This window comes from Oncorhynchus nerka, linkage group LG5, assembly GCF_034236695.1.
Source record: "Oncorhynchus nerka isolate Pitt River linkage group LG5, Oner_Uvic_2.0, whole genome shotgun sequence".
NCBI lineage: Eukaryota > Metazoa > Chordata > Actinopteri > Salmoniformes > Salmonidae > Oncorhynchus > Oncorhynchus nerka.
In genome coordinates, this window is record NC_088400.1 from 36564021 (window position 1) to 36581686 (window position 17666).

Here is a 17666-nt window from a genome sequence, read left to right on the forward strand (position 1 = left end):
GGCAAATCTGTTAAGAACAAATTATTTTTACAATAATGTGTAATGTGTGTTCTCAATCTCGTCTTGGTGAGTACCCGTGCTTAATTACGTCACTTTTGCTGAGCTGACTTCGGACTGAGTGGGCACCTGGCTCAAGTCCAGGAGGTTGGCCCGGTTCCAAATCGATTGATCAAACCCCCTCAATTATTCTGATGTTGTTTTACCTGGGTGCACCATGACCCACACCCTCCGACTACTTTTTTAACTTGTTGATGGCAACTTCAGATTTTCTGGGAACACACTGAAAAGTAACACAACACTTAATCAGTCAGCACAAATGTGGATTATAATGACTAGGCAGGAAAGGGAGCTGGACTGTATTCTCCATGTTTGAAACAGCTATTCTGGACACTGGCAGCGCAACACAGGCTCATGTTCACATGTGCGTTTGGGGGTTCAACCATCGTTTGGACAGGGGGTTTTACTTGGCCCTTTGCGCTCTAGTGACTCCTTGTGGCGGGCCAGGCGCCTTCAGGCTGACCTTGGTCGTCAGTTGAACGGTGTTTCCTCTGACACATTGGTGTGGCTGGCTTCCGGGTTAAGCGGACGGGCGTTAAGGAGCGTGTCATGTTTCTGGGGGCGTATGACTCGACCTTCGCCTCCCAAGCCCGTTGGGGAGTTAGAGACAAGAGCGAAATTGGGGCTACATTTTTTTTTAAATCTAGGCCCTACAAACGTATTCAGTCTGAAAAGGTGGCAAGTCTAATTGTCACTTTATGTACTCCGTTGTCTAGTTCTTATACGATGCCTAGATATTGAGCTGGCACAACCACCTATTGAGTGTAAGGGGGCAATTACTTGTTCACACAGGGGCATTGGGTGTTGCGAAATAAGTATGTAATGGTTGTGTTATTGGTTCACTCAGGTTCCCTTTTTCCTATATTAAGTTTTGGTTGAAGATCTGATACCGTTCCGTGTAAAAGTAGATAAAATTAGAAAAGGGGAAAATACTTCCATAGCACTGTAGCTTTGTGCCCCAGGAGCCAACAGTTTTGATTAATTTCTAATCGCTCTCACGTGCTCATTTTTGTCCGTTAAGAACAAACAATGTGCTACCTTTTTGCAGCATTTCTGACAATGCTAATATGTTTTCAGGCTAATCTGAGTTCTAATGCCCGGTGGTCATTTGCTCTGCAACACGGCTGCTTGCACCATGCTACCAGTCATTAGAAGTGTATGCGAACAAACTTAGGCTGCTGTATATAGTTAACTATATGATGGTATTCAATGAGGTTAATCAATAAAATGCAAGCAGTTATTTTGATTAGCTAGGTAGCTAACTAGTTAATGCCACCTAGCTAACGTTAGCTTGCAAAGTCCAGCAGCTAACCTCTCTAGCTAGCTAACACCAGTCAGCTGAAAGCTAGCTAGATAACAAACAGGCAAATGAGAAGGTAGCTAGCCAATAAATGTGTTTTTTTTTTTGATTAGCTAGCTAACTAGTTATCTAACATAATGTTATACCAATCAGATGAGCTAATGTTGGCTAAGTAGCTAACCAACAAACAAGGAATGCTAGATGGCTATATTTTGCCAAGCATGACATTTATAAAGTCCTTTTTTACATCAGCAGATGTCCCAAAGTGCTTATACAGAAACCCAGCCTAAAACCCCAAACAGAAAGCAATGCAGATATAGAAGCAAGGTGGCTAGGAAAAACTCCCTAGAAAGGCAGGAACCTAGGAAGAAACCAGGCTCAGAGGGGTGGCCCGTTCTCTTCGGGCTGTGCCATGTGAAGACTAAGTACATGGAAATGAAGGCTAGATCGTTCAAGATGTTCAAACGTTCATAGATGACCAGTAGAGTCATCTAGCTAAGGTTTTTCATATAAGGCTAAAGTCATCATGTGTAAAATGCTAATCTAGACACTTAGGTGTAATCGTAGCACGAACATGATTGAGAACATCCTTGGCTGCTATGATAGCCAGTTAACGTTAACTAGCTAGGTAACGTTAGCCAACTTAAAACTAATGTTAGATAACGTGTACGGCAAGTTCATTCACCACAATATATCCTACTTTCTTACACAAGACATAGCTAGTTAATGTTAAGTTTACAACCAGCAAACTTTGAAAACTGCCACGCTGTTCATGTTAATTTGCATTGCACAGACCAAGCGACAGTAAGACAAGGTAGCCCGATTTTAGACAAGAAAAACACGAGTCATCTACACTACATTTCCTCAACTAAGAACAATCCAGACCACAAACCACAGCTGAGAAAACAAATGGCTTTGAATAAACAGTAAGCTAGTTATGAACCGCATACAGAGCTGTGAAAAAGTATTTGCCCTCTTTGGTTCTCTATTTTTTATACTGAATGTGATCAGGTCTTCAACAATCTAATATTAGATCAAATGGAACCGGAGTTCACAAATACTTTTTATTAACAAAGTTATGCAACACCCAATTCCCCTGTGTGAAAAAGTAATTGCCCTCTTACACTCAACTGGTAGTGCCACCTTTTAGCTGCAATCAAACGCTTCCTGTAGTTGATCAGTCGCTCATATCGCTGTGGAGGAATGTTGGCCCACTCTTGCATGCAGAACTGCTTTAACTCAGTGACATGTGAATTTTCAAGCAAGTCCTGCCACAACATCTCAATTGGGATTAGGTCTGAACTTTGACTAGGTCATTCCAAAACTATTTAAATTAGCCCTTCTTACATCAGCTGATAAAAAAATAAAAAAATGTTTACCTTTATTTAACTAGGCAAGTCAGTTAAGAACAAATTCTTATTATCAATGACAGCCTAGGAACAGTGGGTTAACAGGGGCAGAACGACAGATTTGTACCTTGTCAGCTCGGGGGTTTGAACTTGCAACCTTCCGGTTACTAGTCCAACGCTCTAACCACCAGGCTACCCTACCTCCCCATATCATATCTCAAAGTGCTGCACAGAAACCCAGCCTAAAACCCCAAACAATGCATTCGTAGAAGCATGGTGGCTAGGAAAAACTCCCTAGAAAGGAAACCATCACACTACCACCATCATGCTTGACCATTGGTATAAGGTTCTTACTGTGTAATGTAATGTTTGGTTTTCGCCAGGCATAATGGGACCCATGTCATCCAAAACAATTGTCTGACAACCCTAATTTTATTTAACTAGGCAAGTCAGTTAAGAAAATATTTTTACCTTGTCAGCTCGGGGATCGATCTAGCAACCTTTCGGGTTACTGGCCTAACGCTCTAGCCACTAGGATACCTGGCGCCCTAATGCTAACAACCTTGTTAAAAATCTGCTCTGTGGTTCTCGGTAACGGACGAATGGCTCATGATGCGAGGCAGGGAGTGTGTTCATAACCTACAATCAAATTGATTTGCGAATTTTCATCAATATTGGCATCATATTGGCAGGGACATTTGAATTTAACACCGAGCTTCAACCAAGGGCTATAATAGACACGACAATGCATGCCAGTCTCGCTTGGCCAAGAGCTTCTTGTTTTTATTAGAAACATTGTTGAAAATTCCTAATTGTTTGCAGTCAACTTACACACACGCTACAAGGGGTCTTTTCACAGTCCCCAAATCCAGAACAAATTCAAGGAAATAAAGTATACAGAGCCAGGATTGTGTGAAACTCCCATCTCATATAGCGCAAGTGGACAGAACCTGGTTCCAAATACAAATAAAGTAACACCTCACTGCAAAACGCTTCTCCCCAGGTGACCTACTTTTTGTGTGCATGTATAACAGATGTATACACTGTTTTAATGTATGTAAATTGTAAAGTATTTTACCTGTGATGTCTTTTTGCTTGTGTCTGACCCTAGTAAGACTGGACACCTGGAAGACTAGCCGTCGCTATTGAGGATCCTAATAAAATATACACAAAAAAAAAATATCAAATATGAATCGTCACACTCAGTCACCCCGTTGAACATGCTGGCGTTAAACTGTGCACAATAAAGGAGTGGATTTACAGGTAGGCCTACCTAGATTCACTTTGCCATCTGATATGACTATGTATAAAGGATCCAAAGTCAATATTGGAAAGACTTTGCTGAACTCCACACTGTGAAAAGGAGCGTTGTTAACGATTAGATTATGAGTCAACGCAGCCTTCATAGTTCATCATTTATGGCAGAACCATTCAGTGAACACATTCTATAGAATCAACCAGACTACAGTAAATATACCCAATCGACAAAACATTCCATTTCGAAATACACTATATTGAGTAGCCTAAATTGTATGTCATGGTTTGGTAAGAAGCGAAAGTTAAACCCAATGAGCCTTACAAGCAAATCAGTACGTTAAATTCAGATGAGTAAATTAAAACAATTTCGCTTTTCAGAAAAAAAAAATCTTCAAGTCAGCAATAAAAGGAAACGTTAGACCTACACTTTATAGGCCCATTGTCTTTTACATATTTTAGGTGCTGCCGTATTTCTCCATGTCCCAGCTATTCCCAACAAAATCGCATAAGTGAGTAACTAGTCAGATACCGGTGTATTTAGTTAAGCCTAAATGTCATGGAAAAAAAAAAAATTCACCACAACCAAAGTTAGGAGGGGGAAAAAAATCCTATAATTGAAAGATATTATGCTGATCATTAAAGTTAACAGAATTATACAAAACAATAATTGGGCTATGCAACACTAGACAAAATCTAAATGAACGTATATTTTATTTACTAAAATTAGTGTTTGCAGTAGGCCTATTTTAAGTGGAAGAGATTATGAAAACTTGAGTTACACAAGACCGTGTTCATCCGTCATGTTTGAGTTCTCATTAGCCACACTTCGTTAGACCCATCGCCTAAGATAAATCACTTTGCTTTTCAATGTTCCACTCATTTCATTCTGTGAAGCGGCATCTCCCATGATACCTGACAGATTTCGCTCATCAAACTCACGTCACATCCCCTATCGACAAGTACTCATCAGGTGGCTCATACCCCACACAATCACCAAAACACACGGACTCAGTAATCTTGTTTCGTACAAATTTATTCATCATTTAAGAATAGAGGATGGTCTTAAAATAAGTAGAAACGTCAGTTTTAAATAAAACCTCCTGGCCCATGATGGGTTAACCTGACTAAAAAAATGTCAAACAAAAATGGAACATTATAACATAAAAAAAAATACTATAAATAAAAACTTGCACCCCACAGTCTTACATTTCATTAAAACCTAGGTCATGAAGAAAAAGACTACAAAGATTTGGACACAGCCGACACTGACATTCTACAAATTAAGTGTAAACACGTATGAACCAACTCTCAATCCAGCTTTTCTGAAATACAACGCCTCTTCACGAGGCCAGATGCCTTTTTCAGAGAAAATATGATGGCATTATTAAAATAGAAGTCCAATTCTTCTACAGAAGTTGATTGCTTATAAATCATGATAAAAGCCTATTTGCAATGCAATTTACTCTGGTGGACTGAACATTCAGTTTCAGTCCAGGATATGTAGTTTTAAAATGCTTTAAAATGGACAACTCAATGAAATTTAAAAAATCAAATGCATTATTGTTTTTTTAACTACTGAACGGCGATTATTTTAGCAATCAAAATGTTCAAGTATACGAAGTACTTAAGTTTATAGTCATTTTTTCAAATGTGGGTTAGGGGTAGCGTTCCGTTCACGCCAGTCCCCGCGGTCTGATAGTGCGGATGTACACTGTGTAACCGACTGGTCTGCAGGGACGGGTGATCCGCGCTGTCGCCACCGGGAGGCAGGTACATGCTGATCATATCCCTCAGGTCCCCCAAACACGCTCTCTGGGAGTGAGAAGTAATCGCCGGAGGTGGTGAGCTCGGCTCGGTCTTGCACACGGAGGCCATGGAACCCAAGCCCATGGCACTGGAGGTTTGCTGCGTGTATGCGGGGGACATGCTGTACGTGGATGCTGCGTTCATGTAGGTCTGCGCCGAGGACATCATGGGGTACTGGAGCCCTGCCATCTCATACCGGTGCATCTGCTGAATCTGTGGGCTGTGATGCTGAGGGTAGGCCAACTGGTCCTGCATGAGGGAGTACGCACTGTTGGTCCAGCCATTCATGTGAGCATAACTGTCCATCCGCTGTCCCACCGAGACGCCGTTGTTGACAGCGTTGGCACCTGGCGCCAGAAGTCCTCCAGGCAAAGAATACTTGTCTTTCTTGAGCAGGGTCTTAGTCTTCCTGCGGGGACGGTATTTGTAATCCGGATGCTCCTTCATGTGCATGGCGCGCAGACGCTTGGCCTCGTCGATGAAGGGTCTCTTCTCCGCGTCGGTCAAAAGTTTCCAGTCTGCACCGAGCCGCTTGCTAATCTCAGAGTTGTGCATTTTAGGGTTCTCTTGTGCCATCTTTCTCCGCTGTCCACGGGACCACACCATGAAAGCATTCATAGGCCGCTTCACCCGGTCCTGGTCGTTGGCACTGTTGTTCTTGTTGCCCGCCGCTGAACCCGAATTGGACTGCGGGAGTGGGCTCTTGATCTCAGTTTCCATCATGTTATACATTCGAACGGCTTTGAAATGTTCACTCTCAGGCGTGGATAAAGTTCAACAAAAATACCATCAAAGACAAGAGATAGAAATAGTACTGACCAGTCTCATGTGAGGGGGAAAAAAGTTGTCAAAAGAAGCTCAGGCAATGTTAGTTTGTCAGGTGCTTCCGATTTCTCAGTGCTCTGAAACAGAACTCTGCAAACTTGTCCGCCAACCTCAGCTGTTATTAGTTCCCGGGTCATGTGATTTGGATTGACAGCGAAACAATGCGTTGCTCCCGACCAATCACAGCACGGCTTCGTCTACCGAATTGAGTTGGACAGTGCTCTGGTTGGAGTTGTAGAAGGAAAGGGATAGATTCAACTTTATACATAAAGAACATATTATAAAACAGTTAAATTAGATTTTAAAAACTAGGTGGTTCGATCCCGGAATGCTGATTGGCTGACAGCCGTGGTATATCATACCGTATAGCATGGGTATGACAAAACATGTATTTTATTGTCTAATTATGTTGGTAACCAGTTTATAATATCAATAAGGCACCTCTGGGTTTGTTGCGTCATGCATAAGAACAGTCCGTTGCCGTGGTATATTGGCCATATACCATACCTCCTCTGGCTTTATTGCTTAATTATAGTTAATCTGAAGTAATTCAAACAAACTATAAATATATATATATGTGTATATTGAGATGTTAAAATGTAAGTTACATCACATGCAGGAAACATTTTAGAAAATGGCTGAAATCTTACTGAAACAAACTGAATCATAGCCTATATATGGTTTTAAAATGAAACGAATTTGAAAGTTTGATGGAACGGATCAAGTCGACAATTCAAGTCACCTTGAACATCAAATATATTATCCTAATAGTTAAATATATAGGTTTGAGTTTGTAGGTGCTGTAGACATGACTGATCATAAATAAACAATTTAGAAAACTCTAGCAAATCATGTCATTACAGACGTAACTTCATCATTTGTAAGCGGTCTTGGTAAAAAAAAAACGGTGGAAATCAAATAATCCCATTCAAGTGGTGACTGGAGGCGGGGTCCCAATGCCTGTATAGATAGACCTATGAGTACAAGGCAAATATAGAGGCAGAAAAGTCCCTCTTTAAATATCAAGATGATATCTTAGAATTGTAGATTGGCATCTATATATAACTTGAGGTTCCTGTATGAAGGGTTTTTGTAAATACTATTTCAATTGCAGCCAATGTCAGACAACAAACTATTTGTTAATATATTGAAAATGTGTGTGCTTGTCATTTTCAAATGGGAATTTATCATTAATTGAGTTAGAATGTATTTATTAAATGAACATATTGACAAAAAGTCTGATTAATCAAAACAGCATGACACAGAAGATGTTTTAAATGTAAATGTGGGTTACTTAAAATAAACTGCACAGCAAGTGTCCGTAATTGGTACAATATTGGATTAAATTATTTGTTTACCATGTCCATCGATGTTTGCAAATGCGGATTCACTTTCTATTTCTCGACTAATTTTGGTTCATCTCAGTTGCCAATTCTCAAAACAGCCAACATTGGGAACGGTACAGCGGCGAAAGATAAAAACTTGATACATCAACGACCTCTTGTGGAGAAAACTGCTTACAGCCTACCTCTCGAGACTTTGTTTTGAAGGAAGGGTTGATTGGTGCTCTGAGAAAGTTCATATATATTTACGCTACTTCGTCGTGAAATTCGACAGCTCTTGTGCGTAAAACGTTTTCACTCTGCAGTGCTAATGGTTATTAATATGGTCACCGCAGAGACCCAAAACACACGATTCCTGTTTAGCAGTTGAAACAGAAGTGAGATTTTCTCCCAGCCCTCGGGGAAACTTGACACCTGCTAATGACTACACGCGCTTCGTCCATCAAAAACGTCCTAAATGAACACCTCCGCCACTCAATTTTGAGCACCACAGATCTGGGAGCGATTAAGGATTTTAAATATTAACGAAAAGGAATTCTGCACACTAATGACTTCACTATTAAATCTAAAGAAGTTCCAAATGTCTATGTTTTATTTCAGGAACCCATCTAATTTATTGAAATCATGGGTAAGCATATTTTTGCATGTGAATTGTATTTCAAAATCGAAAGGGGATATTATTTGATATCAAAACTTTAAATAACCTATTGTCACCTCTTTTCAACAGAATAGCATACGATTTACAACAAAATAATTATCAAGGCTTGAAAATACACAGGCTTGACATTAAATAATATAATCTATAGTCCATGTACCCATAACAATATGATGTAATAAACAAGCCTACGTGTATTTTCTCCCTTTATTTAACTTGTCAAATACTTATTTTCAATTACGGCCTAGGAACAGTGGGTTAACTGCCTTGTTCAGGGGCAGAACATCAGATTTGTACCTTGTCAAACTAACAACCTTTCGGGATTCAATCTAACAACCTTTCGGTTACTAGTCTAACGCTCTAACCACTAGGCTACCTGCCGCCACACCCAATCTGATGATGTTGAAATATAGGGGGATATTGCATTTGATTTAAAAGCCAAGGACAGTCAAAAACGTGATTTCCCCATGTTTTATATATGTTTCCACACTATGAGGTTGGAATAATACTGGGAAATTGTAAAAAGTATGTTAATACCCTTTCAGTGTAAAAGCTGTTTGCAAAGACCACCTGAAATTTCAGCCTGTTTTGGTGGGATGGAGTTTTGGCCTGCTTGGTGACTTCCCTGGGTGGTAGATTAGTGAATAGACCAATAAGAAAGAGAGTTCCAAGCCTCTGTCAATAACAGCTAGTTTTCCGTTTTCTCCTCCCCACTCAGGCCACTCCCAGACAGTCCTAGCAAAATTACTGAGAAATTGCTGTTTGCTAAGAAGCAATTGTAGTTTATTTTTCACAATTTTCATTAAAAACCATCACAGTGTAAAGTACTTAATTGTTATCCAGAAATGATTTGATATTGAGATACAAACGGCTTCATTTGAACTTTAATACATTTAACGAATGGAATTAACTTTCAAAACATGTCTGTCAGAGAAAGAGTAGCCTACATTGAATTTAGTTGAAGACACAGTATTAATGTAAATCAATACCATAGAAACGCAGTTCAACACTTGCTATCCAGCTCATATAACAACATATTGATTTACCTAGACGTTAATCAATTGAAAAGCTTTGTTGATTGATCCGCCATCAACAGAGCACAGGACTTGTCGCTAACCTCTAATTAGTGCTTGGGTTAACCCATCTAATTCACAAAGCAGTTATTTGTTTATATGTCAAGATTCACAAACTTATCTGCTTGTAATCTTCTTATGGAAATCGACCAGACAGCGGGAAAGGGAAAACTCGAAGTTACCCGGGGTACGGTAATGAGGGCCTCTGTGCACCTCATTTCCTAATTAACGAAAGCGGAGGGCGAGGAGGACCACCAGCAAAGCCTGCCAGTGTTCGGCCTCAGCGAGCTCCATGCCCCTCGGGCCCCATGGCCTGCAGCGTCACGGCTTGCAGAAACACACTGTTGAAAGTGTTTGGAGGAAATGTGTGTATGTTCATGTATGAGTAATGTGCAACCAGCATGCAAACAATGCCAGTTGAGTTACCATATCTGATATTAGCGTATTTCTGAACAAGCCCTTTATTTTAATTTGATTAACTTGTCATGCAACACCAAGGGATGCAGCAATTGAGTGACAAATGAAAATACTATATTTTTAATCAAGTCTTATAGAGTATACACCAAGACACACTAAAGCCTCTTTCGATAAACTGCATCAGCCCCCACAGAAGGCCTCTCAGCAACAATTGGCCAAGAGCTCCCATTCATTGACAGGAACAAGATTGGGCAACCCATCAAGTCATTTTTCTTTTATAGTCCAATGTATACCATTTTTTTTTAAATAAAAATGATTGAATTAAAACGTATTCCTCAAATGAAAGACTAATACATTTATGACCCATCATGTTGAATTATCTCTATTTCACTCCTGATCTGAATCGTAATAATGAGCAGTAAATAAACAATATGGGAATTACAGAAAGGCCCGCTATCGCATATCCGCACAATATGATAAGAGGATATAGCCTACTAAAAAGTATATAATGAACAACGTTATTTGCGCAGGGCTTCGGGCGAATTAAAATTCATTCTAATTCGGTCTAATTGACACAAAAGATGCATTAATTCCCCCATTGAAAGGGCATGCAGTTAGTCTGCACAATGTCCCTATGCAAGCTTACTGAATAGGGCTTTTGGTCAGATACATTTTATTCAGAACGGACAATGTGCTGGAAGGCGCATGGTAAACTTAATATTCTATAATATCCCCACTGAAAGAAATCTATTAGACATGGCAGTGTATTTGTTTTATAATTTGAATAAAGACTATATACTGATTTAAATCCCCCAATATGAATAGAGAGAGTTATCTGTGGTATTTAACTAGCCTTATCAATAGACTGATTCCTAATTAACAGTGGTTTGGTTGCTGGCTATAGGCTTTGTTGACATACATTTATAGGCTTTGTTGACATACATTTAAAGAGAACACGTGCGGTTAGAAATGCGAAACGGATCCCCACCGTTCTTTATTTAATCCAAGGGGGAAAACTATCATTTTGGCCTGGGAAAATATGGATATCCCCTCAAACAGACTATAGACCATTGCGTTAGATGTCCATTTAAACCCCACGGCCTCTGGAATCAATAACTTTTTTGTTTCAGCTCAGTGACTGCGGACAAGGCCTTTGCGAAACAGTAATTAACAAAGAATGGGTTTTCAATTACAGCCACAATAGAGACTGTCTCATTAAGATTTGCATGATTTTTTGGACCAGGAATGCAAATGAAGATGCAATTTACACACGGTCTGCTGTTCCCATTGTGTCAGTGTAAATGGTTGCGTCTTCCCTCGTTTTACCACAGGTAAAATAATATGCACGGGTCACTTCAAGGAAGGGCAGTAGAGCGGGGTTACTACCCTCATTTGTTGTAAAAGTCGTAACATTTGAACGAACTCATGCTCCTGTAGATATTTCATGTTATTAACCGCATGCCTTGCTGCATATATATTTTAATGTGTTTAATGTCTGTATGTAATGCAAGGTCATTACTGACTGTGGAATCATTTTAGCTTCTAATCACATTTCACCAGAGATTGCATAATGTGCTAATTACATTGACAAAATGACCATAGCTTTGAATCACCCAAATTAATGATTTTGCAAAGTTAAATAATCATGAATATATAATACAAATACATGTTCTATGTCTATGAATAAAACTAAAGGGAATACATTGTTGTTAATTAATTGATCAAATATTGTTAATTTATATTTATTATTCTTATTCATATTTTTGTACAGTATATTTTCAATCGGCTGTTTATAGACTGTTATTAAGACAATAACGTGCCTTGCGTAATAGCCTATGGAACACCAAAGGTTAAGTGTCAGTGACAGACTACAAGATACTAAAATGTTGCGGTTTATTGCTAACGATGAACAACACCATCACTTGCGAATTATTGACTGTTTAGTAATCCTAACGATATATATCACACTAGTTCGCATCATGCAGCAACTTGTACATACATCCCTGTAGCACATCAAGTAGTTGGACAGTGCACTATTAGCAGTGATTCATTTGTTCACGGTTCATTTATCCATTACGTTAGCACCATTTCGAAAAAACAGTCTATGACAAGGAGTGTAAGCCATCTATAAATACATATTTAGGAATATGTTAGCTCCATAAAAGAAAAACGAAATAATTTGATTTCAAAATAAAACACGCTAATGGTGGAAGAGGGGCTTGTGTGTATAGCATCACTGCTCTCAGTGCATCCTCATAGTGGGTGTAAAGGAGGGCTGGGGGAAGTGGTTTTCATGACAATCTGAGTGAGTGTGAACCAGAGAATGCTGCAGTGGCAGAGGATGTGTCCTTCACCGCTAACTGTCTCTGCACCCACACTTAAACTCATGGTTCCTTCATAGCAAACCTATTGCCATGTAGTCTGGCCTAATGAATCGAGAGAGATGGGGAATGGAGAAGGGGGGTCTATTCAACTCACTGTGTGTTGGGTTGTGTGACTGTTAGAGCATCATTTCTTCCTCTAGGACCGACCATGTTGTTGAAAGCCATGTCCGTGAATCAGTCAGTCATTAAGACAGAGGGCCTGTCCTTCATACCTTCAAAGAGAAGAAAAACAAGCATTCAGAACAGAACTCATTTCCCTTTTTCACAGGCAGCCAACAAGCTTTAGTGTTGTGTCGTCTGTCCACCAGGGCTAATGAAAAAGTCTTGCCACTGCTTCAGATGAGTCATTTGTTGTGTTGTCATTGCACCGATGAGGCTCAGCTCAGCTCTGAGACGTTATATTACGTCCGCACTCACCACCACCAGCCAACTGGCCACCTTGTTGGGCCCGCTGGAATGTAAGCGTCTCAATTGAGCTGAGAAGCAAAGACAACATGCAACATGTTATTTCCCCCCTGTAGCTTTTTGTGAGGAATGCCTGAAACGGAGCCCCCCCCCCCCCACCTCCAGCAGCCCAAGCATGTCGTTGCTCATTGTGTTCCAGTGTGATGAGGGCCGGGCCACGGCTGCTGACACACAGAGACCCCGGTGTAATCTCTTTAACCCACCACTGTCATCAGCAGACAAGGCGTGACCACCCAGCACTCTCTCTGCTCCATCTCACTTAGCCAAAGAGAGTGTCCTGGGATTTATAGCTCTTGCTTGGTGTCGTACTCGTGGTCGCATCCATAAACACTTTTTCTCAAGCACACCCTCCGACTCGCCTACTCACCGATACACATCCACACACTCACTGAGAAGACAGCAGCTCACCTTACAGACAGACACAAGATGCAGTCACTTTTGAGCTACAACTCTCAGGCCCAGTGGAGGCTGCCTAGGGGAGGACGGTTCATAATAATGTCTGGAACGGTGTAAGGGAAGGGTATCAAAACATGTGTTTGATGTATTTGATTCCATTCCACTGATTCTGCTCCAGCCATTACCACGAGCCCGTCCTCCCCAATTAAGGTGCCACCAACCTCCTGGGCACAGGCCTAAATTTAGTCAGGCTGTAGCAATAGCTGCTTCCTCGCTAGAAAAGGTTATTTTAAATGACTATGGTGAACACTAAAACATAATGGGTTGTTTACTTGTCTTTTTAGAATAGATAACACACACTTAATGTGTGAATATGTTGAATAGAGTTAGTCAAGGCAATGATAGGCAATCATTTTGTAATGCCTGAAGGAGTCCTTAAGTAAAATGTGCATTTTATATAAGGGTTATTGGCCAATGTACCTCAAAGCTTTAATGAACGTATGTCACATAAAAAGGGCATTAGAAAATAAGCATTTTAAATGAATATACGCTTTCAATTTGCTCCCTGGAGCACATTTTAAAACAATAATCCCTTACTTTCAGTATGGACAATTAAAAAAACATCCATAACAGCACATTTGGTATATGGTGCGTTAAATTAAAAATAAAAAAAATACTGAAATACCCAGAATTATTAGATCATGACCATTCAAAGCAAATTTTGATTCAGTTTTAATTAAGCAGAAAATGTCATATGTTTTTTTCTACTGAGCCACTGAGTCAAGCTGGCTGTTATAACAATTCATTGTTTTGAAATGAGGATGTAACATGACTACTTCTATGTTTGCATGAGAGGAGATTCGGTTGCTGAGAACTTCCTCAACTGAAAAGGCCCTCGTATTAAAATGTGTTGTAATCTCTATCATCTCAATTGACCCAATGGGCCAATCACCTCCATCCATCTCCTTTCTGTATTAACTGTAGCCCTGTATATGTGGTGGTCTGTAACCTCTTGGATTGCCAGTCAATCATATTTGCACCTTTGTTTTTTTGAGAGGTTCTTGGAGGAAACTTTTAATGGTTCAATGTAGCAAAGTGTTCCTTGGAGGAATCCTGGAGTGGAGGCAAGGCTTAGTAGGGGCGTGGCTTTAAGATAGATATTAACATAAATGTGATTTCTGTTCATATGTTCGGCTGTATATGTTCATGTTGAACACTGACAGCTTCAATTCTGGTTAGAACCTTTACACAGGGGTTCGTCGAATACGCTTTCAGAAGGGGATCTTGAAAGACTATTTTCAGAGAGGTTTTCTCAAGGAGCCTCCGGTGTGGCAACCCAAAAGGTTCTTCAAGACACCTTAACTTCTAAGAGTGTACAGTATGCTTAATGTCATTGTTCAACCCCAGGCTGCTGAGTACCTAACACAATACCCTGTCTGTCTGCAGGCTGATGATGCCATCCGGTTTAGTGACGTTGACGCTTGTAAATCACCTTTTATGAAACACCTCTGTCTACTCTACATTATCGTTTTAAAGACTGTTATTGCCTACTGCATGGCTAATTACAGCACTCATTATTTCTCGTGTATCTTTTGAATCATTGCCATGTTCTACAGTTCCCCAAAAACAATAGAAACGTTCTCCTTTTTTTGTTTGGGAGAAAGTGCTGAAGCATCATTTTCTTTCTTTGCGCCCTGCCCTAGCAAGCGGCTGGCTTTTGTTTTAGACATAATTGAGATCCCACTAATCTGGCCCCTTTAAAAAAAAATGAAGCAGTCTCTTTGTCGAGCCTTCATTAGTTTAAGATAGTATTGTGAGAATGCGCAATTAATTTTCAGAGTGTATCTTGAATTAATTAAAAACATCCAATTTTGTAATATGATTAATACCATGAAGTTATCTGTATTTTCCCCCAAAATTACATATAATAGGAATACTTTGTGCCTTAATTGCAGAAACAGAGGCTTTTGCAGTAGCCAAAGCTGGTTGAGGTAATTACAAAATGTAATTTATTATATGTTTAAGAGAGAAACAAACAAGTATAAATTGATAGATTAATCACCAGCGTCATTAAACCTAATCTGCGAGTGATTTGGAGGAAAATGACAAATCTCTGTTGCGCACCAAGCACTTGATAATGGAGATAGTGGCCATACATTTAGTCTCAGTCACGGTCTCATTAAAAGAGGCATAATTTAATTAAGAGTTAGCCATCGCCCTCCAAATATATTAATTACCTTGAGCGTGACGAGATGCGTTTGGGTGATTACTGGTGGTTTCATTACAGACAGTGTTCTAAATTGAGCCCAAACTAAGGTGGGGAAGTAGGAGTGTTGACAGGATAATGGATGGCCTGGCCTGAGTCTGAAAGGAGTGTGCTGCTGGTGGCACCTTTCCTGAGGTAACGAGGAGTGAGCTGAGCTCACTTTGAGAGGTGAGACAGAGGACTGTGCTGCCGGCTGGATCTCCAGAGGTAGCAAGACATCAACTCACTCACTGCCTTACCAGGGTCTATAAACATGCAGCGCATTGGAATGTATTCAGACCCCTTTACTTTTTCAAAATGTTGTTACATTACAGCCTTATTCTAAAATGTATTAAATAGTTGTTCATCAATCTACACACAATACCCCATAATGACAAGCAAAAACAGGTTTTTAGAAATTTGGGCAAATTTATGAAAAACAGAAAAAACACATTTACATAACTATTCAGAACCTTTGCCAAAAATGTCTAAAAACCTGTTTTTGCTTTGTCATTATAGGGTATTGTGTGTAGATTTATTAGGAAAACAATTAATTTGATCCATTTTAGAACAAGCCTGTAACGTAACCAAATGTGTGAAAAGCAATTGAACATGGGCAAAGTCTACATAAGCAGTAAGGAACGTCTGGAATGAGGAGAAATCTTTTTTGGGGAGTTTTAACACGGAACATTAGAAAATACAGCTACCCCCTCAAAAACACACTTCCCACCACATGCCCATTACATCAGGACTGACACCATTCTGGAAAATAAACAAACCACAGGAGGCTGGTGCCACCTTCATTTGGGGAGGACAGGATCGTGGAAATGGCTGGAGTGGAATCGTTGGAATGGCATAAAATATATCAAACACATGGTTTCTATGGGTTTGGTCCCATTCCATTTGCTCCGTTCCAGATATTATTATGAGCCGTCCTCCCCTCAGCATCCTCCACTGAAACAGACAGGATCAAATCACACTTACGGGACATTAGGTTCTGTATATTACTGACAGAGAATGAATGAATGGAGGAATGGAATGAATGGAGGAAACAGGCTTTTAGGAGTACTATCAATGTCTAGGAATAGACTTACTAACGTATCTATGGTCCAGTACTGGGTGCTATAATCCTGATGGTTTGTCCTGGTGTGCTTTGTGAAACTACGTTCAGAGCCAGTGTTTTTCACTTGTACAGGGGATTGAATGAAGAGGATCTCAGTCAGAAGGGCACATACACTATATGACCAAAGGTAGACCTGCTCATCGAACATCTCATTCCAAAATCATGGGCATTAATATGGAGTTCGTCCCCCCCTTTGCAGCTATAACAGCCTCCATCCACTCTTCTGGGAAGGCTTTCCACTAGATGTTGGAACATTGCTGCGGGGACTTCAGCCACAAGAGCATTAGTGAGGTTGGGAACTGATGTTGGGCAATTAGGCCTGGCTCGCAGTCGGCGTTCCAATTAATCCCAAAGGTGTTCGATGTGGTTGAGGTCAGGGCTCTGTGCAAGCCAGTCAAGTTCTTCCAGACCGATCTCAACAAACTATTTCTGTATGGACCTCGCTTTGTGCACGGGGGCATTGTCATGCGTAAACAGGAAAGGGCCTTCCCCAAACTGATACCACAAAGTTGGAAGCACAGAAAAGTCTAGAATGTCATTGTATGCTGTAGTGTTAAGATTGCCCTTCACTGGAACTAAGGGGCCTAGCCCAAACCATGAAAAACAGCCCCAGACCATTAGTCCTCCTCCATCAAACTTTAGAGTTGGCTCTATGCATTGGGGCAGGTAGTGTTCTCCTACCATCTGGCAAACCCACATATGTCAGTCGGACTGCCAGATCCATGCTTCAAGATTGTTTTGATCACATGGACTGGGATATGTTACGGGGTTGCCTCTGAGAATAACACTGACATATACACAGACATCAGTTCATCAGGAAGTGTATACCCAAACCAAAAAAACGTGGATATATGGCAGCATTAGCTAAAAACTGAAAGTGCGAACCACCGCATTTAACCACAGCAAGGTAATTGTTAATATGGTTGAATTCAAACAGTGTAGTTATTCCCACCGTAAGGCAATCAAACAGG

At 40.4% G+C, this 17666-nt stretch overlaps 1 protein-coding gene across 1 annotated transcript; it reads right to left on the reverse strand.

Moving 5' to 3' along the window:
* Positions 1 to 4978: 4978 nt before the first annotated feature.
* On the reverse strand, positions 4979 to 6702 carry LOC115129916 (transcription factor Sox-3-like). Its single transcript, XM_029660714.2, has one exon. It carries the CDS (start codon positions 6499 to 6501, stop codon positions 5608 to 5610), a length of 894 nt encoding a protein of 297 aa, XP_029516574.1. The 5' UTR covers positions 6502 to 6702; the 3' UTR covers positions 4979 to 5607.
* Positions 6703 to 17666: the final 10964 nt, after the last annotated feature.